This window comes from Symsagittifera roscoffensis, chromosome 9 (genome assembly GCF_963678635.1).
Source record: "Symsagittifera roscoffensis chromosome 9, txSymRosc1.1, whole genome shotgun sequence".
In the NCBI taxonomy this organism is placed as follows: Eukaryota; Metazoa; Xenacoelomorpha; order Acoela; family Convolutidae; genus Symsagittifera; species Symsagittifera roscoffensis.
The window spans coordinates 6,780,721-6,804,709 of NC_087070.1; the positions used below are offsets into that span (position 1 = coordinate 6,780,721).

Consider the following 23,989-nt stretch of genomic DNA (forward strand, 5'->3'; position numbering starts at 1 on the left):
AATTTTCAGCGAAAAAAGACTTATCCCAGTTTGGCAAAAAAGGAATTGTTTTTTGGTTGAAGATCAATAAAAATATTTCTCAAAACAAATTCCTGTTGGAGTTTTTAAAGTGTGGGCGGTGCATTTTTCGAGTGGGGTTGTGGGGGTAGGGGGGAGACGGAATTCAAAAAAATTTAAAAATTACTTCTCAGTTCCTGTAGTTAAAGGCTGCGAATTATAACCGTCAGAAACAGTAACAGTATCATCAATTTAGATAAATTTGGAATGAATGGTTGGTTACAAAAAATTAGATAAGAACATAAATTTCACGGCCCATCTTGAATTTTTTCGGTAAACTTTCGACCGTTTTTCAAGAAATTCGATCTACGCTGCCCAAATAGCACCTACTTTTTGATATTTTTGACAATTTTAAACGTTTAGATAGTTTTTTGTTGGAGCTAAAATTATCAAAATGAAAAAAGTCGAAAATTATTTTAACTAAGAACCCCTCCCACGGTCCCGAAAAAAACTTTCTATTCAAAGTGCAATTTGACAGTTACATTTTTCATTAGCTTTTATTTTATATACTTTGCTCAACAGGAAAACCACGCCCAATTTTTGAAAACAGCTAATATTTGGAAAAAATATACGTAATATATTAAAATTTTGGTGGTTTTTGCGCACGTAAAAACCTTGTGTTATTTAAAAAATTTAATTAATAAAAGCAGGGGCGGATCCAATATTTTCTCGAGGGGGTGGGGTTGGATTTCCATCAATTTTTCTAAATTTTATCAATTTTTTGTTGATCGACCAAATTGATTTTCCGAGCACTCCAAGAGCATTCCCAAAGACCTTAATTGACGCCCCCTTCACCACCAAAAGAGTCCATCCGTTAGTACAAACAGTATCGGATTTATGGGGGCGGGGAGCGAACGCTTCTCCTCAGTGATTCGATACCCTGACTATTCAAAGGGTCCCTCTTTGAAACTATTTTAAGACCTCCATTTTTGGTTTTCTGACTGGAAAACTTTTCAAAAGCGCCAATTGTCCAAAAAAAGCCTAAAAACGCCTTTTTTGGCCTTTTTTTAAAAAACTCCTGCGGCGCAAATCCTTTGGTCAAAACATGGTCTTCTTAGCGGTTTCGAAGAGATCGGAAAGTTCATTTGATCGACCTTAAAAAAAACATCTTTTTTCGGCCGACTATTCCTATAGTTTTTCTAATTTATACTTATTTTGAGGGGGGCACTATTTCCTGCCTAGCGACTAACTACTATTATTGAACTCATTTGCAGCCGTTTTTTGCGAGCAATCAAAGAATTGGTTTCCAATTTAAAAAATTAGGAAATTCTATCTCAGAGAAATTAGAATCATCAAAATTCAGACATCCATTCTCATTCACTCTCATAGCGGCAAATGAGTTGATTTTTTTGCGATAAGTTGCCTTTTTTTCTGGACTCCAGATTACATATTTTAAACTGAAGATATTTTTATAAGAGCATTTATTAGCTAGGAATTTTCGTTCATTTTTGGAGGTTAGAGTTAATTTGACCTGTCTCACCTTAGTTATATCAAGAAGGTTGTTAAGAAATATTCAGTAAGTATTTCGAGAAAGCGATATTAAATAAATGGTTATGGGTGTTGTTTGCACGACAGTGTTTTATATAACTTTTTATATATCTTTAACGAGCTGTGATAAAAATTGATTGAGTAGTCATAAACATAAGGGGAGCTTAAGGTTTTCCGTCACGCTGTAAATCTCAAGAAAAGCCAGGAACCAATGGGCTTTCCCAATCTCCCAGTAATTGTGCAAAAAGGGGGACTGGCTCTTAGAACAGTTTATGGTATAATCACTATAATTAAACTGAGTCTACCATCTGCCTGAAAATTATTACACCAGTGTGAAATAACTGAACAAACAAGACAACAAAGAACAAAGTGTGTGTGAACACGTGTGATCACATTTTCCCTTGCCGCCGGGGCAACTTGAAATTTTCTTGCCGCCAAAAAATTTGATTAATGCCTTCTTTAAGGATCAAATTGATGCAATTCTTATTTCCATAAATTGAAATTTCACTCAGACACTTGGATTTATATACGAAGCGATGGAGTATTGAAAAAAGCACGAGGGAATTTCCTTTCAAAAAATTTAAAATTAACCAAAATAGAATAAATTTGAAAATGAAACCTGACCGATTTTAATGAGAAACAAATGTGCCATTTTGACGCCATAAGTGCCGATCACATCTTGAATATTTATTTCCACTTCTTTGTGGATATATTCCAAAGCCATAATTGAGAGACGTTCTTCCTTATTATTAGATTGTAATTTGCGGTGGGTATTCACAAGTACTAAAATGAAAAATCTGTCCCATTTGTACCAAAATGAAAAACCAATCGCGTTGGTACCAAAAATTTTAAATTGGCCGAACGACTACTAAGTCGTCTATTTTAAGATCTTGGCTTAATGTCGCCGGTGGGGAAACTGAACTAATAATTCGTTGGCTTGCAATTCGACCAATTAGATATCGAGTTGAAAAATTTGGTACGAATGGGACCGATTTTTCATTTTGGTACAAATTAATCTTGGTACAAATGGGAGTTCACTGTTATTTGCGTTTCATCTTGGAGACGAGTCATTCGACCGGAAATGCAGTGGGTGGACCATTCGGAAACGTTAGTGGTGCACTTTAATTTACAATGGTTTCGAAGAAAGTGCAGAATATCTATGCTTGGTGTGGTTTTTTTAATTCAGTCAATTTTTGACTTGTTAACAAAGCGTTTTGACGGATTTTTTTTTCATCTGTGAGATATTGTAACTCTAAGCTCAAAACAAGAAAAAATACTTAACCTGTGCTTGTTTTTGTACAGTTACGGGCGTTTTTTGTACTTTTGAAAATTGCTAATTTGTCCATTTCGGGATAATTAAAGTGCGATGTATTGCATGTTTATAACACGCGTATGAAGCAAATTAATGAGTTCCAAGTTGAATTCAGGCCAGCATTTGAATCGCAATATCACAATAGGAGACGCTAAACACACCCTTAATATTTTCATAGCGCGTGGTGGGAGAAAATGAAGAAAAAAATGCTTATTCAAGAAAAAAATTCATTTATACCTAGTCGGAAAATTCAGGGCTTTGCCCTGGTATACGAACAGAGTTGTTTTTGATAAAATCAAATTTTGAGTTCTGTGTTGAAAAAAGAATTTTATGAAAAAAAAAAACAGAATAACTGAACTGGCGGCTCACCAAATTAAATATTGAACTTAGAACTTTATTGGGCGCTCAAAACTGTCTGCAAGCTTGAATATGGTTGAACAAAATTGCTTAAAATTTTTACTCATTAAAAGACAGTTTAATCTTCTTAAACCTTTCTCGTGATGTGTTCCCATAATTTCTACCTATTTTTTTGCATAGATTTTTTAAACTTAAATTGCGATCCTTTATATCAAGTTTGGAAACAACTTACTAACAAAACTGATCAGAAATTGTCACCAATGCATGCACTTGTTGTCATTAACTTTAAAAAATTATTTTTCGAGAAACTTTTTGAAATTATTTTATTGGTTAGAAGAAGTGGGCTGATTTTAAACTCCAAATAATTTACAAAGAGCTAAGAATTTTTCAAAACTGTTCGGCAGTTAGATTGTGAAGTTATTTGAAAGCAAGTTGAAGTTTGCCCTGAAAAACAAACATTTTGAGTTTAACTTTTCCCGATATGGGTTTTCTCAGCTAAAATTTTTAGAACTATCCTTTTAAATTCAGAATCAACTAAGAAAGTTTGATGTGATTTTCTATATTTTTCTCTGGTCTTAGTCAAACTTGTCTGAAAAACAACCCATAAATGTACGTGCTTTGATCATAAAAACCTTAATCATATATTTTCATCTCTTTTTATCAGAGAATCTGATTAACTTATTAGTTTCAAACTTGTCTCTTTTTGGAGTTTTTTTATAATTTACAATTTATAATGGTGATTTTATAATTTAAATGTAAAAATCAAGCATTTTTTGACTGAAATAAAAAAATTGTATCACAATTTATGTTATTATTGAACTCTGTGAGTCCAATTATTTCACATTTAAGTTCGTAAGTCTGGTAACAGAAAAAAAAACATTTTTGATTTTGACTTCCTAAATTTTTTTGGAAATTGAACTGATAACAAAAATTGAGCCTGAACTCAATAAATGAGAGCAACACGAAATGGAATTGTTTTGCATTGCACATTTTACGATGAAGTGGAAATAAAAAGCCCAGTTCTCACGCAAACAAAATTATGTTCAAAACAGAAGAGCAAAACTTAGTTCCCTGGTGAAATTCTGAAAACTTTTCGCAGATTTTCAGAAATAATTTTCAAAACACTTTTGATTTTTGTTACTACGAAAACTTCACCAAGTGGAAAGGAGCTATGGTATTGGTGTGTTTTTCTTGAACAATTTAAACGTAATTTTGAGCTAGAAACAGCTTATTGTCTTATTGAATCCCTCTCACCGACTAGAATTTAAGGAAAAATAAATCGTGAAAAAAGAAATCAAATCTTATAAATTGAAATATTTTTCCTTGCCTATTTTTTGCTAATTACTCTTCTGAAATTTTTGTAGTCTAACCATTCTGTGATGCATCGGAAGGAGCTGCTATCCATTTCAAATTCTGATTATAGCTGAAATTAAAGGGCAACGAAAACTCAGATATCTTGAAATTATGTCACATATCCTCGATCATCCAAGTTCATGATTATCACTTTTAAACAATGATCCTCGAATCATAAAAATTGAGAAATAATGAAATTTCATTTTCAACGAAAATATCTTAACTAACTAAGTTTTCAATTTGATAAGTTTTGTACCGGAGATAATTTAAGTCTCATATTCTATATATCCAGGGGCGGACTTAGGTCGATCAAATTGATTTTTCCAGCTCTCCCAAAGCACTAAAAAGACCTTGCTTTGTTCACTTTTTGTTCGCCTCATGCAAATTTTTGAAAAAATAGGCCAATAAAGGCGTTTTTCGGCACTTTCTTTGAAAAGTGACCAAAAAATTGAGCTTTGTCGGCGTGCTCCCCCCCTCCCTCAAATTTAGTATATATTGGCGCCACAGGCGCCTTTAGAAAATTTTTAGGGTCCGTCACCAAAAATGGATATCTCAAAATAGTACAAAGGGACCCGCCCTCCCGCCCTCCCCCCTCCCCTATATCACCCCCCTATATCCGCCCCTGTTTGAATCTCCAAGATTTTGTAAATAACTGCGCTCGTTAAGAATTGAAGAAAAAGTTCTTTTAATGTTAATCTTCTTATTAATTCTTCCAATCTCTAGGGAAAATTAAGTTAATTTTGGTTCTTGTTATTTATTAATTCTTTCAATCTCCTGGGAAAATTAACTTAATTTTGGTTCTTGTTATTCATTAATTCTTCCAATCTCTTGGGAAAATTTAATTTATTTTTAGTTCTTGTTATTGACAATCTTATAATTTTTTTGGTTCAGACCGAAAATTTCGTTGAAAGAGCGGTTCACCAACGTTCAAAAAAATCAAATACCTTGATAATCTGACTCTGTTTCCATTTACCATTCATAATTCTACCCCTATACTATTTTATTATCTTCTAGTAAGCGTTAATAGGACAATTATTAGATGATTATGGTCTAATTTCAATCAATTTGGAATTGTTTCTCAGCCGCCTTAACTGGGTGGCAACTCGAATGATAGAGAGCAGGGCCAGATTTAGGGGGGGCGGACGCTTTTTCTCTCTCCCCCCTCAGGGATTCTATCCCCAGCCGACCCAAAGGGTCCCCCTTTGAATTATTTTCATATATCCATTTTTGGCTGACGGACCCTAAAATTTTTCCAAAGGCACCTGTGGCGCCAATATGTAATTATCGTAAGGGGGGAGCGCGCGCCAAAAAGATACTTAAGGGGGAGCGCGCGCCAAAAAAAAACGCAAGCGGCGCAGAAAGTTTGGCCAAAACAGGGCCTTTTAGTGCTCTGGGAGAGCTCGGAAAACCAATTTGGTCGACCTAAAAAAAAGGGCGACCAAATCCGCCCCTGAAAATCCGCCCCTCCCTCAAGAAAATCCTTGATCCGCCCCTGATAGAGAGATCAAATTATAGAAAGGGATCAAACAGCCAAAATCATGAAAGAGCTTTTATTTTTTGAAAAGTTTGTACAGAATCAAAGTAAATAAAATTTAAATCAAAACTACCTTCTTGTGGCGTAGGATGGGCGCTTTTCGATAACCACCAAAATCTTTTCATATACATTTTCTGATTCGGAACTGGCAAGCGGGCGAAACGAGTCAGCCCGATTACTTGATCTGAGCCTTTGTGTCATTTTGCGCGTAATGTTGATTTTAAACTCCTGGATTCCATGCCTCTATGTTTGGTAACTAATTTTGAAAAGGTATTTGCTAGAGATTCGATCTGACTAGTTCAATCCAAGAGACAAAAAATTGGGCCAATATACAAGCGATACAGAAAAAATATATTTTTTTTAAACGCCAAAAAATACGACCAAATTGCCAATGTTTAGTTTTGAAAGATGCAAACTTGCGTGATTTTTTGATTGGCAATTGTGCTAATTTTAAAAACTTTGATAAAATTGTTCTAAAATGATGACTTGCCATGCCTCACTTTCGCGTCAACCGTGTCTCGACAAGATTTTACCGCATTTGATCTCTGCGCAAACTTCACCTGAGTGTTTTGCAGTTTTTTTGATTGGCTAATTTTTGTGTTCTAAATTTCGGTACGCCATTATCCATTTGCCGCTTGTTGTTCCGACTTTCGAAGATAGTGACGGAATATTTGTGTTTGGGTTATTTATTTCTCCAGACAAAACTGGAAATTTTAACTAGGAACTTTTGGCGGAATTTATAATTTTTCAGATGGAAATTTTGTTGTCCTGCGCTCAGATTTAAAAAGTATTTTAACTGAGATCAGGAAAACTGGATCAATAAAAACCCTATCAGTTTAACTTATCTCAATGCAAAAATTTACCATTTATGCTGCAAAACAAGCAAGATGTTATTTGCACAGATATTCATTTGATGATGCGAAGATTCATTCATTCCAACCAGAGCCGGATATAAAAAAATTCAGGACTTTCAAAAAACTTCAAGGACTTCCAGGACTTTTCAGGACATTTTTACATTGGTCATATTGATTTTCAGCCTCTTTCAGGAACTGTTTTTTTTTCGCAATTTTTTTCCCTTTTGTAGCCATTATCCTTTTGCCGCTTGTTCATCCGACTTTCGAAGAAATTGACGGAAAGTTTGTGCTCGGGGTGTCTTTTTTTTTCTGCAGACAAAACTCGACTATTTAATTAGGAAATTTGAAAGGAATTGTCCTGAGCTAAAATTTCAAACGACTTTACAACTACTGTGATCAGTTTTTGTTTTGAGGGTTTAAAGATTGCCAGTATGATAAATTTCGCGCTATTAAAGCGTAAGCGTAGATTTATTACTTCTCAAAAATCGTCCCAAAATACAGGATAATTGTCTTAATTTCTATGTTACTAGGAGCGAAATCCTTCAAATTGTACTTTATATGGCGAGTAGTAAGATGATTTAAAAAACTCAAAAGATTCAATTTTTTTGAAAAAAAAAAATCATCATTTTCTGAATAGAAACACTGCTTTATAGACGTTACAAGGTAGTAAGAACATTCAAAGCTTCGCCTTGATATGAGCAATCTTTTTATACAAAGCATGCAAAAACTAAACTAAGTAGCCCAAAATGCAAATTTATAAAATAACTCTTTGCACAAATTTTACCTCCTTGATTTGAACAAGACTGCTGGTATATCAAAGCAAAGCCCTGAATGTTCTGTTTGCCCCTTAATCCATATCGTTTAGTTTTTGGGAAAAGAGCATGTTGAACTATCAATTTTTGACAAAAATAGAAATCAAATGTGAAAATTCAAGCAACAAATTTAATACGACCGATTAGCTTAGCTAGCCTCAATACAAACAGTTTTGCTGAGCAGGATAGTTTGCAACAAAAACATTTGTTCGCGTTACGTTTCAAGCATAATGATTAAACTCTTCAAAGCCCGCATAATTTAGCCCAGAGCATGGCCAAGTTGGCAATTTTCAAATGCCCAAAACTTTGCAAAAGATGATTAGAGGTTAAATGGCTTAAAACAAATTGTTTGTTAAAAACTATTATTTCCATTGCCGAAAACTGAATGACCAAAAAATCACCCCGAGCAAAATGTTTTCCCTATCAAAAGTTGGAATTATAACATGGATCTGTTTCTCTAAGCAAAATATAACGAAAGATAAACCAAGGTTATATTTCATACCACAGCCAATAAAACTCTAGTTATCTACAATTCTATCAAAAATAAATTAGATTACTATATACTTCATTCGGCAAAATTTTTCAAAATACACCTGAAAATTAATTTTGCGAACAGAAAAATTGGATCATCAAGAACCCAATCAGTTTAAAATTCTTCACAAAGCAAAATTTTACAATTTATGCTGCACAACAAGCAAGATATTATCTGCACAGAGATTTAATTGAGGATTGAGGATGCAAAGATTCATTCATTCCAACCAGAGCCGGGTATAAAAATTTCTGGACTTTACAAAAATTTTAAGGACCTTCAGGACTTTTCAGGACGTTTTTACGCAGGTCATTTTGATTTTTGGACTCTTTTAAAAACCATTTTTTTTATTGAATTTGACCAAAAATAACGCTTCATTGGCAGGCTATGACCCCTCAATTTTGATAGTTTAAACTGGAGCCAAAAATGCTTTCAGAAAACCTTCAATTAAAAGTGGATGTTGTAATTTAAAACAAGGGGATGCGGTTTTCAAAGTGCTCAACCCTGCTTAAATCAGCTCTGATTCCACGCTATCATTTATACTGCACTTTCCAAATATGGATGAACATAAATCCGTCATTTGAAAATCAAACTAATTTTTTTAACTAAAATTTAGAAGAAAAAAAAATTTTTCTTTCACTACGAGAAACTTCTTGATTCAGGAGCGGATCTAGGAATTTCTTGAGGGGGGAGGGGGTATTTTCAAAAAAATTTCGAAAATTTTTTCGACCTCTTTTTAGATGGACAAAATTGAAAATTTATTTTCCGAGCGCTCCAAGAACATTATAAAGACCCTATTTTGTCCAAAAATTTTGCGAAGCAGGCAAATTTTGAAAAAAAAACAGGTCAAACATGCCGTTTTTGGTCACTTTCTGCGCGCTCCCCTTCAAAATTAGTATATATTGGTGCAGAAGGCTTCTTTATTGAAATTTTTAGGGTTATTCAGCCTAAAAGGGATGTCATAAATTAATACCTAAGGGGGACCCTTTGGTTGGCGAGGGGGTTGAATCCCGGAGGTGTCCGCCCCCCCCCCCCCTAAATCTACCCTTGTTATGACTGATGTGTTATATTTTTTTTAAGGTTTGAGCTTGATTTGGAAAAGCTCAGTGAAAGTTCAAAAAATTAAATTCCTTAAAGGGCAAACATTTCTTTTCATAATATGATATATTCGCTTCGCAAATGTCGTGTGAAAAATTGTATTTTGCTGAATTTCTGGCTTTTTTAACTCCTGCAAATTTTTCAGTCAATATTTTTTGGTTGATTGGGTCAATGCCACTTTTTTGATTAAGTGTTTTTGAAAATTTTTTTAATGCAATAAAATTAGTGGGTCTTTTTAGTTATGAAGTTATTTTGGGCGGAAAACATGTCTTCAAGTAAAAAGACCCAAATTAGTTTCCTTATTAATTAATTAATTGTTCACTCGTTCAATTCTCTCTCCAACTCCCCCCTCTCCCTTTCGTCTTCCAGCTCCATGGCCTCACAGCCCCCACCCCCCAACATGCACTCCTCGTCGAAATAGTCCTCCTCGGGGGTGCAGTAGACATCATCTATCTGACATGACACTGCCACTGGACATGTGAATTTGCCAGGGTGGTTGTCGTCAGAACACGCACTGTTATAAATAGCAAAATATTAGTACGGACCTAATTAATTAAAAGAGTGGTGGTACCAGGGGCGGATTTAGGGAGGGGGCGGATCCGGATTCGACCCCTGCCGACCCAAAAAGGGTCCCCTTTTGTACTATTTGAGATATCATTTTTTGGCTGAGTGACCCAAAAAAAAATTTTTTAAAGGCGCCTTTGGTGCCAAAATATAGTAAATCTGACATGAGAGTGCGCGCCAAAAACCGCAATTTTTAGTCGACGTTTTCCAAAAAGTGCCCAAAACGCCTTTTTGACCTGTTTTTTCAAAATTTTGTCTGCGGCGCAGAAATTTGTACTAGAACAGAGTATTTTTAATGTTTCGGAAGAGCTCGGAAAATCAATTTGCTTGACCTAAAAAAAATATTCAAAAATTTTTTGAAAATCCGCCCTCCACTCGAGAAAATCCTAGAACCGCCGCTGGGTGGGACCTCAATTCTGCCTGAAAAAAACTGCTCTTGACATGCTGAAAGATTTGAACCATTTTTTGCTACTGTCGGGAGTGTTTTATCCAAAAACAATACCAGTTCAATGCCAATCACTTTCATAGAGCAGTCTAAATCAATGTTCTTTAAAAAACATCATCTCAAATAATAAGAACATCGACGCCCTTTGGTTTTTTTAGGAAATTCCTTTTTGGCCGACCGACCCTAATGTTTTTATTGAGGCGCCTTAGGCGCCAATATATACTAATTCTGAAAGGGGAGGGCGCAAAAAAAAACGGTTTTCTAGTCGACGTTTTCGAAAACTGCCCAAAAAAGGCTTCAAAAATTTGCATGCAGCGCAAACATATATGTCCAAATAGGGTTTCTATAATGATCAAGAAACTCAGTTTGATCGACCTAAAAAAAGTTCGACGAAATTTTCACAACTTTTTTAAAAAACCGTCATCCAAAACCTCCCCCCCCCCCCCCCCCCCATCCGCCACTGCATCAATAAAAATTTTTATCTGAAATCCGTGAAAAAATTATTAGTTTATCCCTTTGAAACAAAATTTGATGATTGCTTCGAAAACATTTTTTCGCAATTGCTTGTTTTTCCAATTGCTTGAAAAAAATTGCCCCAATTCAAAAAATTGACAAAAAAAAATTTTCTTCTCACCTGAGAATTTTAACAACTAAATTTTTTGTTTGCACCATCCGATTGTTATGAAATTAATTGACTATTTAGGCCAGGGCAAATATATTTGGTTGAAAATTTATCATTGTGAACCCTCGTCCTTACACCATTAAACTGATGGTCGTGCGAAGTGAAAGGAAAAAGAGCCAAAATAACACCCGGTAGACTTTAGCCAAAAAATTGGGAAATATTTCAATCGACAACCGCGTGACCCATTCTGGTCAAAAAATTGACTTTCTCACACAAAGGCAGTTCGATATCCGGCAAACACGAGAAACAATTGACGCATTTCTATCGCTAATGGATAGAATGAACTATAAACTGAAAAGTCATCCCAGTACAACTAGTCACGCAGAGCATACTTATAGATCTAAAAAAAACATTTGATTCGGTTCATCATTTCAATTATTCTCATAGCCTCCAAAATCCATTTTCGAGGACCTGCAAGCAATAGTTTGAAATCCAACTATCAGATTTTACGAAATACGTACAATACTAAAACTACAAATTTTCACTCATTTTTGTTAAAAGTGGAAAAACGAAGGGTCCAATTGATTTTCACAACTATATGCAATTATTGTCTTGTAAACAGAAACAAAAGCAAAAGTAACTTGAGTCTGTAAGCGCACAAAACAGTCATTGAAACCAGTGAAAGCGCCTACAGTTAACAGAAGATAGTTAAACAGTGATGAATGTGATCGACAAACGGATGTCTCAACCAATCTTACACTAAGCGGTTATTATAAAACCAACACACTCAATTTTTGAAAAAGTATTAACATCTAAAACAATTTAAAAAATTGGAAACGTTTTTTACAACTGCGAACCAAGAGGCTATCAAAGATTTCAAACCGGTTTAATTCGACACTGAGAATTTTTTTGGAAATTTTTTATGTCGTTTCAGTAACACCCACGAATACAAAGTTCCTCCTTATTCTCAATGAACAATAAACAATTCTTTTTGTGCTAGAGTTTCAAACCACCTGGAATAATATTTTGAGCTATGCCAGTTTAGATCGGATTGTATGTACAAAAACGTGATGAATTATACTACCCTAAAAAACAAGAATGAAATTTGGAAATTGGAATAAAGTGATTACAAAATTTGATTCGAATTTTACCAGAGTAACTAGATTTTACTGATTTTCATGTCTTACCTCTAAAACTACACAAAACTTAACGGATCGGCTGTTAATCAGAATTTAACCAAAATGGAATGTCTGAAAGTTTGCATAAATAGATATTTTAGTGTCCGCTAGAAAAAAACTCATTGTTTTATGCAAAAAGAAAATTAGTTGAGTATTACGCAAATAAAATTGGTTCTCAAACTTCAAATTTTTAAATTAATAAATATTTAAATATTTTTATAAAAAGTAAGTAATAAAATTTTTATTTGCTCCAATTTTTGAAGGAAAATCTAAAATGTTTTTCCAGACAGGTGGTTTTTCCAGAAAAGTTTTAATTTTTTAATTCTACATTTTTTTCGGAGTATTTTAGACCAACTGAATGACATTACTCTGAAACTTTCAAAATCATAATTACATTCGTTCTGCGAACATTCGATCTAAAAAAATTGAGTGATTATAATTGGGATGATCTTGACCGCTATAACTTAAAATACAAATGCCAAATTTAAGCCACTGATTCCACCGTTCCACATTGATTTGCAACAATATACTCATTTTCATGCAAAAAGTATGTCACTTGTACTTTACATAGCATATCGGATTAAAATTAAAATTGTTCACGCAGAATTCAAGCTGCACTTTGCAAACACAATTGGGAAAGGAGAAAACGCAGCTCTTAAATTATAGAAAAAAGTTAAAAATATAGACTCACATAATAAAGTTTTGCTACGAGTCGGCTTAAACCCTCCGCAATTGCGGTTTAAAATCTCACGTCTTCGAGTTTTCATCACGGGCACTTAAAATTTTGCTTACAACAATCTTCAAGAAAGCAGCTACAGGTGTTAATAAATTTCCAATGCTATGCAGCAAAGATCCGCCAAATATAAACTGAAGGCAAACACACTAATTAAACAGATAATAAATTGCAAGTTTTAAAAAAAAGGTGCATAAATTATTCTTTTCAAAAATTTTGGGAAATTAATTGAGTTGAAAATTTTCCAAAATAAGTTTTTCAATACAATGCAGTATGAAACAAAAAAAATTCCGGTTCAATTGATGAATTAAAATTTCATCAACTGTGTTAACTATTAGAGCGTCAGAGACCAGAAAAAAACTCTCAAGGCTTCCTGTAGCACAAATGCCATTACACTAAGTTTACACTAAGTTTTGCGTGCTATGATTGAAAAACAAGTAGCCTCGTAATATCGCAAAGCGCTCTGGTTGTGTAAAAATAGATATTTTTCACAATAAAAAGTCCAAACTTTTTATATAAGTTGTTGGCTTTTTAAACAATTTTATAAGGCAAAAGGTTTTTAAGATCGTTAAAGAGCAGAATGTGTCTAATCAGGGGCGGATTTAGGGGGCGGACGGGCGCCGAACACTTTGCCCCCTTCGGGGATTCGACCCCCTGGCGACCCAAAGCATCCCCCCTTTGGTACTTTTTAAGAAATCCATTTTTGCCGACCGACCCTAAGATTTTTCAAAGGGCGCCTTCGGCGCCAATATATACTAATTTTGAGGGGGGAGCGCGCGCCGAAAAAACGCAATTTTTTGGTCAAAATTTTCCAAAAAGTGCCTAAAAACGCCTTTTTTGGAGATTGTTTTTGCAAAAATTTGCTTGCGGCGCAGAAAATTGGACCAAACTAGGGACTAAATTGTGCACAGGGATAGCTCGAAAAATCATTTCGGTCGACCTAAAAAAAGTTTCACCCTCTCAAGAGTTTGAATAGTTTGAGAAACATTTAGGTTATTTACTCAATTTTGTTGATTGTCTATAATCTAAATTGCCTTTTTTCAGAAATTTGATCTTTTTGGATGTCTTAAAAATGTTTTTAGTATATAAATTATGCATTTCCAAAATTGGTTGATGGAATAAACACACCACAGTTTTGATGACTGTATTTTCACTGACACCTCTTTTTTGGGGCGAAACTTATTTGGTTTTCGAAATTTCGCTGAAGATAGATAGAAGATCAAAATAAAGTGTTGTTAAGTGCCTGGAAAGTTTGAAATTCAACTTGAAATTGTTTGGCTTGAAGACCCATCGGCTGGTTGACTTAGAACAAAAACCTTGAGTCTCGGGAAAGTATCCGATATGTCAAACATCCGAACTAATATATTAATTAAATTATAATATGACGTTAGATCTTCAAACACAAGACATCGTTTAATTAGTCGATTCCAATTTAGTCGAATCTCGAATTATGGTCGCCTGTTTGTGGGCGCGCTAAGCGAGCTTCAACGCTTTGTGGCCATAATTGGCTCTACTTTTCACGTAGATTCTTACCCTCTGTTGACAAGCTCGCAATGCGTTATAACATTCTGCCAATACCAGATCTTTTCAGCGAAAAAATGCCGAATGTTTGCCCGAGGAAAACTGTTTTTAGGATGTTTGGCACATCTGATGTTTGCACACTGTTTCAATAAGTTGGTTGTAATCTAATAAATCTTTCAAGCAATTGAGTGAAAAAATTAACAGAAAAAGCTTCAAATTATCAAACAACAAATCATTAATAGGTTTTATTTTTGAAGATATTATTTTTAGCATGGGCGAAGCAAAGTAATCCTATTTTAAGTTTGAATCTTACTACAATTAACGTATATTTGAAATCTTTACACCAGCCGAAAAACTAATTAAACCAGTGAAACTTGCTTATTTTCACTAGACAAGAGTATGGCAAATGTGTTTCAGAATTTCTATGCTAATTAGATAGAAAATAAACCTTTTCAGTTTTGTAAATTAGATTTCATTGTTTGAGCCTTATTGTTTTGGCCTTATTGTAGATTTTAAAAAAGCATGCTATGAAATGTTTGCGCTTTACGCAACGCAAGAAGACAAGTTTTTTTGTTTCAAAATAAGTTTCGTTGCTGTGCGGCCAGTTGGCGCAGAAGATAAAAAATCAAAACAAGTTTGCTCCAAACAAATGCCCGCTTTTGTTAAACAATTTTTGTAGGTTTTGATTTTCGTATGTTTTTGTTAAAACCATCAAGTTTGGTCAATTGTGGATAATTTTTGCACGAGAAAAAGGCAGTTTTTTATTTAAGCGCACGGTAGTTGTGACGGCTAAATCCAGCTCGGAAGTCAATATTGGCGTTTTTGATAGCAAAAATTACATCAGTAAAGGGCAGTCAAAAATTTCAAGGCATCACCCTGATAGGAGCATTGGTGTTTTCTTTTATTTGTATTAATAAGTAAGATATGCTCATACTTTTCTCGGCCCATGTTAAAGATCTCTCTTCATGTCGACCAAAAGAACTATCTAATTAAAAAAATGATAAGTGATGGTAAATATCCAAACAAATAAATGACCAGTAATAAAGCAAAAACACCTCTTCCCTCTTTCTCCTCCCCCCACTCCAAAAAAATCGGTTGGGGGGGGGGTGTTGTTTTCATGTTGTTTTTTTTCTGTTTACTCACTAGTGGGGCATAATGTCCAATTCATTTGCCCCTGACAACTTGTAAGACTTGTAGGGGAAATGACACAGTCGCATGTTGACAGACAGACACACCCTCTCTATCCCTTCACAGTATTGGGGGTCACACTTCTCGAAGGAGTGCACGTCCGGGTTGAACACCCCTTTCTCGTCCACCTCCAGGGGACACCAGCTACCTCCTGCGACAAAATTTAGATATCTTTAACCACCTATGGTTCCTAATATCGAGTCTGCCCCTTTTGCAAAGGGGAAACGTTAAAGAGACATCAAAACTCGAGAAGGTGCTGTTTGGCTGATAAAAATCCGCGCTGTCAGGGACCAAATTTAAGTCGATCACAAAGTCGAAAGATACCGCGCTGAAAAGATTTGGAAAAAAAGTCGGTTTTGATAATTTTCTTTCGAAAACATCACGGCAGTTTATCTCAAAAACAGAAAGTTTAAGGAAAAAAGGGCTGAAGAAAGAGTATACGTAATAAAAATAATAAATCATGAGTTCTTTATATAAAGAAAAAATTGAACAGGTGATTAGCTTGGATGACCAAAAGAGGGTAGTAGCGTTTTGTTGTAAGAAAAAAAATTATCCCTACCCACAAATGCTGGGCCCAGAAAGCGGCCTATTTCCTCCGTGGTTGCTGGTTTGCAGGCGTAGTACTCGTTGTAGTTGCTCAGTCCGTCCGGGTTGAAGATGAAGGGAGTCACACAGAAGTTCACTTGCTTGCCTTCCAGCTCCAAAAGCCGGTTTTCCCTAAAAAATAAACAAAATTAAATTTAGTGTTGTTTTGCTCTTCTTATCTTATAACGGAGTGCAATTTTTTTAAATCTTGTTATTGGTAATTCTAAAGTTTTATTCTCACATAACTTTGATGAGTCAGTGAACAGTTGATTTTGTCTTATGAATAGTATACATGTAGAAAGTTGCAAAAGGTCGGAACAGACTGAATTTGTTAAAAAGAGCAAATGACCTATTTCAGAAAACTTCTGCCTGGAAAAGCTAACTTTTCAGACAGAAATTATGACTCAAGGTCACCTAAACGTTCGATCTTGCATGCAAAAATTGCTCTTTTTAAGTATTTCCGTCTGTTCAACTTTTTGTCACTAATTATACAGTGCTGATTTAAATTAACCGGACAAAACGAATAAATTTTGAAATTGCAAAAGCGTTTTTCTCAAATTAGATTAAGATCGGAAAAAAAATGGAGAGTACAAAAATTGCTTAAATTGGTTATTTTGGTTTTTCTAATTAACCAAGAAATACGCTAATACCCTGTTAACAGATAAAAAATTATATCACAAGAAACCTGTTGAACAGCCCAACAAAGTTCTACAAAGGTTAAGTCTCCAAAAACCTGTATAAGGGAAAATATTTTTGCTTGGTAGGCAAGAAATGTGATTTTTACAAAATTAAACCCAAAGTATTTGCTGAAAAAATAATTTTTCAACAATTTGCGCAAGTTTTTGGAGAAAAACCAAAACGACCCATTTTTGTGGTAACGTTTTGGTTGAGAATTTTGGAAAAAAAATTGCACCATATTAAATTTGGCGAAACTTTAAGCAATTTTTGTTCCCCTCAATTTTTTTTCTAATCTTAACCTAATTTGAGAAAAACGCGTTGAATTTTCAAAATTTGTTCGTTTTGTCCAGTTATTATAAACCAGCTATGTCTTTTGATTTTGCCCTTTTTTGGTTCAATTTTTTTTCACCAAATCATTTTTATTGATTTATTGATTAACTATCGATTTTACGTCCTTATTGTTCCGACCTTCGAAAAAAAACGGAGTATTTATGCTCGGCGTCGTTTTGTTATTCAGTCAATTTTCGCCGAGATAATAGTTTTCAATATAAAAAGGTTTCATACACCATTGAAGATACCGATTGCGTGAGTTCAAATTTAAAAAGATATTTACTTTCAATTATTTTTTGTAAAGTTCTGGGGGTTTGCAATTTTCTCATCATTCGAACCAATGCGATTCATGATTTACCCTGTTTGACTAATGATTTAACGCTGTTCGACCCATGATTTGACCATGTTCGACCCATGATATTTGACCCTGTTCGACCCATGATTCGACCTTGTTTGACTCATAATTCGACCCAGTTCGACTCGTGATTCGACCCTGTACGACTCATGATTCGACCCTGTTCGACCCATGGTTCGACTTCATTCGACTATAGTATTGTTCGACCGTCTTAATTTGCAACAAAAATTGGGCATCGTTCGACCGAGTTGAACACATCAGCCCAGTTAGAGTGGAAATATCAATTTTGACTTAGACACGGCCAAATTGGTCAGAGTGAGCAAATTGAATGTGAACAAAGTGAGTATTCCAAGTAGCGATCGGAAAAAAGAAGTGAAAAGAATGACCGGGGTTACGTTCATCAGGTCTGAAAAAAAATGAGTTTATCTTACAACTAACAACTTATGCTAAATTACTTAAGATTTATTGAATGTTTCCTTTTTGTGTGTCCAGCAAGAGCTCAGATGTTTTGAATTTGTCTATATTTGACTTTTTCTGAGTTGACTGGCGGCTAGGCGTCTGATTGCGCTTTGTATGAGAGTAACAAACATACACAAATTCAACTGGTTTACGCATATTACGCAAATTGTATTTCAAAATAGTTTTCAAAACTGTTTTGTCACTGTTTAAAAAAGTTATATAATTTTTCGGATTTCGAACCAGTTTAAAGCGGAAATCATGTTGCGTGTATCATATTGCGGGAATATTAATGTCTTATTTAAGTGTTATTGTTCCGACTTTCGATACGAAAGAAACGGAATATTTGTGCTCGGGTGGGTTTTTTTTCTTCAGACAAACTTCGACTTTTTAACGATCCATTTTTTGACGGAATTTTTTTATATCATTCGAAAAGTATTGTTGTCTTGAGCTTAAATTTGAAAAGATATTTCACCTGTGATTATTTTTCGTACAGTTATTACAGTTATGGGGGCTTAAAGAATATATTTCGCGCTATTAACGCGTTAGCAGAGATTTAATCCGTCTCAGAAATCGTTCCGAATTGGTTGAAGAAAGCCTATTTGCCATAATTGATTCATTACTAGGAGCGAATTTTATCACTTTGAGTTTTATATGCCGTGTGGGCGATTGAATTTCATAAAAAATCTCATATTAAAAAAAAATCATTTTTATTTATCGCATTTAATTTTTATGTTAATACTGATCCATAGACCTTTAAAGGAAGTCGGAACATTGAGGGCTTCGCCCTGATACGAGCCGTCTTGTTTACCGCGGGTTCTTAGTTGGACATGTGATCTGTGTGGCATGTGTAAACATGTCCTTGGCCTTGTTGAGGTCCTTCTCACACCACTCGTAGTGTTCCATCGGTTTCTCTCCCCCACACGGCCCCGCCTCCCCCTCTCTGCTTCCGCTCATGTCTTCAGCCCCCTCCTGTCTTCCCACGACTCTTCCTTGTTCACCCACTGGAAAAGATTTTTAACATCAGGGTCAGATCTAAGATTTTCTCGAGAGGGGGGGTTGATTTTATCGCATTTTTGAAAAAACCGGCCGAGAAAAGCGTTTTAGACCCTTTTGCAAAGTTTAGCCCACACTCTTCCCCCTCAAAATTAGTATATATTGGCGCTAAAGGCGCCTTTAGAAAAATTTTAGGGTCCATCAGCCAAAAATGCTGAGAGGGGGGTCTGTCTCCCCCGCCCCCATGCGAAACCCGCAACTGCTTGACATCATGAGTAAAATTAAGATAAGACCTCAAGAGTTCAACCTCCTCAACATCTAAAGGATTAACATTTGGCAAGATTGACCCCAAATTTTTTCATATTAATGTCAGCGCTGCTAATATATGCGAAATTTAAATAAGAGCGCGCCAAAAAAGGTATTTTTTCTTCAAATGTGTGGCTAAAAATATACTTTTGGACTCTTTTTGCAAAAAATTGCTTGCAGCGCAAAAAAAAGCATTTATAGTTTTTTAGAAAGTTTTTCAAATAGGTTTCATCAGAACATCTAAGAAAACTTCATCGATCGGGTCCCATATATTGTAACGGAACTCAAATATCCCTAAAAGATATATACTAAGCTTTTATTAATCAGCGTTGAATATCCGAATTCTGAATTAGCACAGGTTTATCATTGAACAAGAGCTAATTTTTTGAAATCAGTGAACCTTCTCGCAATCACCAATTTGCTATTTTTAAATTTTCAGAAAAGCATAAAAACGTATACATGTATCGAAGCTTCAATTTTTCTCTATCTAGCCAACTGCAGTACCTCTGTACGGCCCTTGCTTGTTTTATAATGAAACGCTGAATGTTCATAATGAAAACTCACATTAAACAAAAACGGGTTTTCATTTAACTACTTTTAAACCCTTTGGTTAATTTTGTGAATTCCAGATATGCGAGCGTTGAGAGTTTGTCTTCTGTCCTGTTTGCCCATCCTTTTGAACTGCTATGAAGTTAAACTGTTTCTAGAGCTGTGAAAATTTTGAAAAACAAAATTTAAAAAAAATAGAGGCGGGAAAGTTTAAAAAGAACGATCTATGAAAACTCCGATTTAGTTTCATTTTCAATCACGCTTTACTGGAAAAAATTTTATTGTGACGTTTAAAGATCTTTTTTTTACTGGCACACCAATTTCAGTATCTAATTCACAGATTACTCCTGAAGTTTTTTTGATGTCAATTTGGAGTTTTGCATAAAATTTTCAGAAGCGGTTCAAACAACTAAATGCATTTCGGAGTGTGGTGTTTTTTTTACACAGATCCAGGTATCTCGACTAACTTTCAGAGTAGGTCGAGTACAGTGAATTACTATCAAACTTTTAGTAGTAACTCGAGTCGTGGTGAAAAAAAAACAAAATTCTTAATTAGAGAAAAACGACTCAAATACTTTTGCTTTTCAATCGATTTTGAGTGAAAAGAGAATGCCTTAGAAATTGGATCTCCGCCGATGACATTTTTGTTAGGAGACTAAGATGATGGTCTGTAAAATAAATGAACTGTTCAAAAAAAAATCCAAAATATCTGAAATTTTTTTAGAAAAAATAGTTAAATGATTTTTTTGTGTTTGTTTTGCTAACATACTTTTTAGGCGAACTATTTTTGCTAGTCGCATTCTTATTTTTGTTGGTATTTCTTGATTTTTCATTAATTGATTTTTCATTACACACTGTATACCCTAGTCGATCAAGGGAGGTTATCTTGCAAGATCTTGCAAGATAACCTCCTTTAAAGATAACCATTTTTTGCAAGATCTTTAAAGATACAATTTTTTTGGGCAAAAGCAGCTTTACACGCGAAGACAACCTAGTAGCGTTTCTTTGGCTCATTAAAAAGCATTTTTACGAGAAGAGTTTAAATTTTACAAGTGCGGAGAAAACAAGCGGAAATTGCAACTTAAATAGCGAGGGAGATTCACTGACTCAGAAAACCACAAGTCTAGGTGGCTCATTACACAAGCTGAATCTTTTTCAGAGCTTAGCTAGGTAAGTCTCAGTTTTATAGTAGGTGAAAACGACAATTTCAAGGACCAATGGTTGACAATGTTATCCATCGTTAAAAAAGACTTCAAAATTTTAATTATCCTTGTTCGTTTAGGGTATTACCTTCATTTTGGTTTCCGACTCCAAAATCCGCGATCATTTCTGGACTGTTTGAAGTTTCGTCCCTAGCTCCTCCCAAATTATCCTGCACACCAAAATCTTTCTCTCTGTTTTCGTCCTGCAGTTGTTGCATGGGGTTGGCTTGAATAAGTCCAAACTCTCGTTTGCTCAAACCGGCGGAAGATTCACTGCGCTGTTTCAGTCGTTCGATTTTAAGCGCTTCGTACTGAGAAAAAAAATTCTTGATGTAATTCGGCATGAACAGTTCTTCATACTTTGCCGACATCGAAAGTTGAAATAATTCTCGATTTGCCAATCTGCCTTCGAAAGTCGTTACATTGACTTCAATATCTCGACTTTTTAAGTCCTCGCGAGGAAAAGATTCGCATTGTAAGATAAAATTTGGAACAAGAATTGTTGCAATTATAAATAAACTAACAAATTTTGGCCCATAACTGGGTCTATTTGAATTCGTATGCAAAAGTTGCTTACAAAATCTGGTGAAAATGCAGATTCCCGCAAACAAGCAGAGGCAGGCTTCCATTTACAGCTTCTAAATGGGTTTTTTGATGCCCTCTAATCAAGATATGTACTTGTTAGCTAAATTTTGGACAAAATTTCTGTACTTGCGCCTATATTTACCCTGGTTTTCATCTATTTTAACAATAAGTTAATTTTTGGTAACAATCTTGGTAATTTTTTCTCTGAATTTATAACCTCCCAAGTAAAGCGGGACTTTTGCGGACCCTGAACAAAGGGGATAACTAATAGAGGTTATGGGAGACAAAATTGATTAGCACGGATGGACAAAAAAGTGTGAAATAAATTCACGCTAAAAAAATTTAATATTAATAATTCCAAACGTGTAGATATTATGGATAAAATGGTATGTTTAGTTAAGAAAAGAGACGAAATTAGATTTATTCCTCCAAAATTGATGCAATTTTAGACACTGATGGTAATATTGTTTGTCTTTTCCAACCTGTTGATCATCTAATTGTATCTTGAGGAATTTGATCAATTTATTAAGAATCAGCCATTTGCGTCACAAAAGGGGCGGAAGATCTCGTTTCTATTAAGCAACACAATCTCAATGTGTTGATAATTTACACAAACTTGTACCAAAAACAGCAATCATCTTCTCCGCATTAAAAAGCTGTGGTTTTTCTGAGTTGTATGCGCATTTTCCTTATCGGTCAAAGTAGATTGAACTTCAATATAATTTAAGCATTTGGAAAAGCCTTTTTTTCTTCTTGCCAGTCAAATTGAAAACAAATCTTTTTTCAAAATTAAAAAAAAATCACCAAACATAGTTTTTTTTTCTTACAAGTTATTTAGTTTGAATATAAAGTGTCTTAGTACTGTTTTGTAGTTTTTGTAGTGACTGTTTTGATCAAAAATACTTTATATTGGTCTCAATCTACCTGTCTCATTCACTTGAACTGATTAACAAGAATGCAAATTGGTTAATTTTTAACTATTTGAATTAATTGAACGCCGAAAATTAAATCGGTTTGCGCTTTAATTGAAAAAATTGAAAAAAAAATTTTTTTAAATGGATTTTGAAACCAAAAATTATTTCCAACAGGTGAGAGACTTTAAGAGACAGGTGAAATATCCAGATTTTTGTTTTAAGTAATTGGAAATCCAACTTGTGATAATTTACGCGCGATATATTTCGTGCTACTAATCGTATTCGGAATATTAATCTATTCATCTACCTATCAATATCCCACCTTTTCAAGGGGGCGGGGGCAGTTGTTAAGTAGGTTAAATTAGGCGAATTTTTGACCATTTAAATACAGTAAAGCTCGAAACTTACATAGTACGCTTTAGTGCTAATTTGCTGCTTTTAATTATAGAGCTGTCAAATTTTTAGTAAAACTCACAGGGAGGGCGAGTGTTAAGTAGATCCTAGTCCATCTTAGAAATACAGTGCCGATATCCGGACAAAACGAATGAAATTTCAGAATTCAAATAGCTTTTTCTCAAATTAGATTGATTTCAGATAATACTTTTTGGCGTAATACAAAACTTTTCGGCGTAATATTTGATTGACTAAAAGAAGCCGAAAATGATCTATTTTAAGGTTTAGATTTTCCACCCAATTTTTGCAACATAAATTGCACCATAACAATTTTGCTGAAATTTTCAGCTAGTTTTTTCAATATCATTTTTTGTCTAAAGTCAACCCAATTTGAGAAAAGCGCATTCTTAACCAAATTTTTTCCACAAAATGGGTCATTTTGTCTTTTTCTAATTAATCAAGTATTACACTGAAAGTACCAAGTTAAATGATGAGAAAAGTATATCAAAACAAGCTTCTTACACAACCCATCAAATTTCTAGGAGATAAAACTTCCAAAAATTTGAGTAAATTATTTGAAATTTGTTTTGTCCCGATTCTTTTTTTTTTCACGTAAAATTTTGGTTGCGACGTATAAAAAATGAATTACATCGTAAAATTTTATGAGAGTTTAAACAGTTTTTTTTCTTCACTTTTTGTCTAACTCTAACCCAATTTGAGTAAAATGCGTTTGAAACTTCAATTGTTGATTGATTTAAATTAAATCATCTCTTTAGTTCCAAATTGAATTGAGGTTTGATTTTGTTTGGTCCATTGGTCCAAATTGAATTGAGCTATGATTTTGTTTGGTCCATTGGTCCAATGGCCTGTTGGTAGAGGTGATTTTACCATTAAATCGAATTTTTCCAAACCAAATGAATAACAGCCTACGATCAAAAAACTTTGAGTGAGCCAAATAAGACTGCTCATAATCAGGGAAAAAACTGACTGCTCTG

The 23,989-nt window shown here is 34.5% G+C and overlaps 1 protein-coding gene across 1 annotated transcript; it reads right to left on the reverse strand.

The window, feature by feature from the left end:
* Positions 1-9,586: 9,586 nt before the first annotated feature.
* Positions 9,587-22,095, reverse strand: LOC134854119 (uncharacterized). The gene is made up of 5 exons (XM_063870238.1): positions 21,191-22,095; positions 18,861-19,053; positions 16,205-16,362; positions 15,601-15,796; positions 9,587-9,908 (listed from the first exon to the last, which is right to left on the reverse strand). The coding sequence occupies exons 1-5, from the start codon at positions 21,729-21,731 to the stop codon at positions 9,713-9,715; spliced, it is 1,284 nt and encodes a 427-aa protein (XP_063726308.1). The 5' UTR covers positions 21,732-22,095; the 3' UTR covers positions 9,587-9,712.
* Positions 22,096-23,989: the final 1,894 nt, after the last annotated feature.

What these genes read in the sequence shown, in the direction of transcription:
- LOC134854119 (XM_063870238.1), bottom strand. Translation starts at nt 21,731, where the DNA reads ATGGAAGCCTGCCTCTGCTTGTTTGCGGGAATCTGCATTTTCACCAGA. An exon ending in TGTCCAACTAAGAACCCGCG is followed by an intron (nt 16,363 to 18,860) that starts GTAAACAAGACG and finishes TTTATTTTTTAG; the next exon opens with GGAAAACCGGCTTTTGGAGC. An exon ending in TTGGACATTATGCCCCACTA is followed by an intron (nt 9,909 to 15,600) that starts GTGAGTAAACAG and finishes TATTTATAACAG; the next exon opens with TGCGTGTTCTGACGACAACC.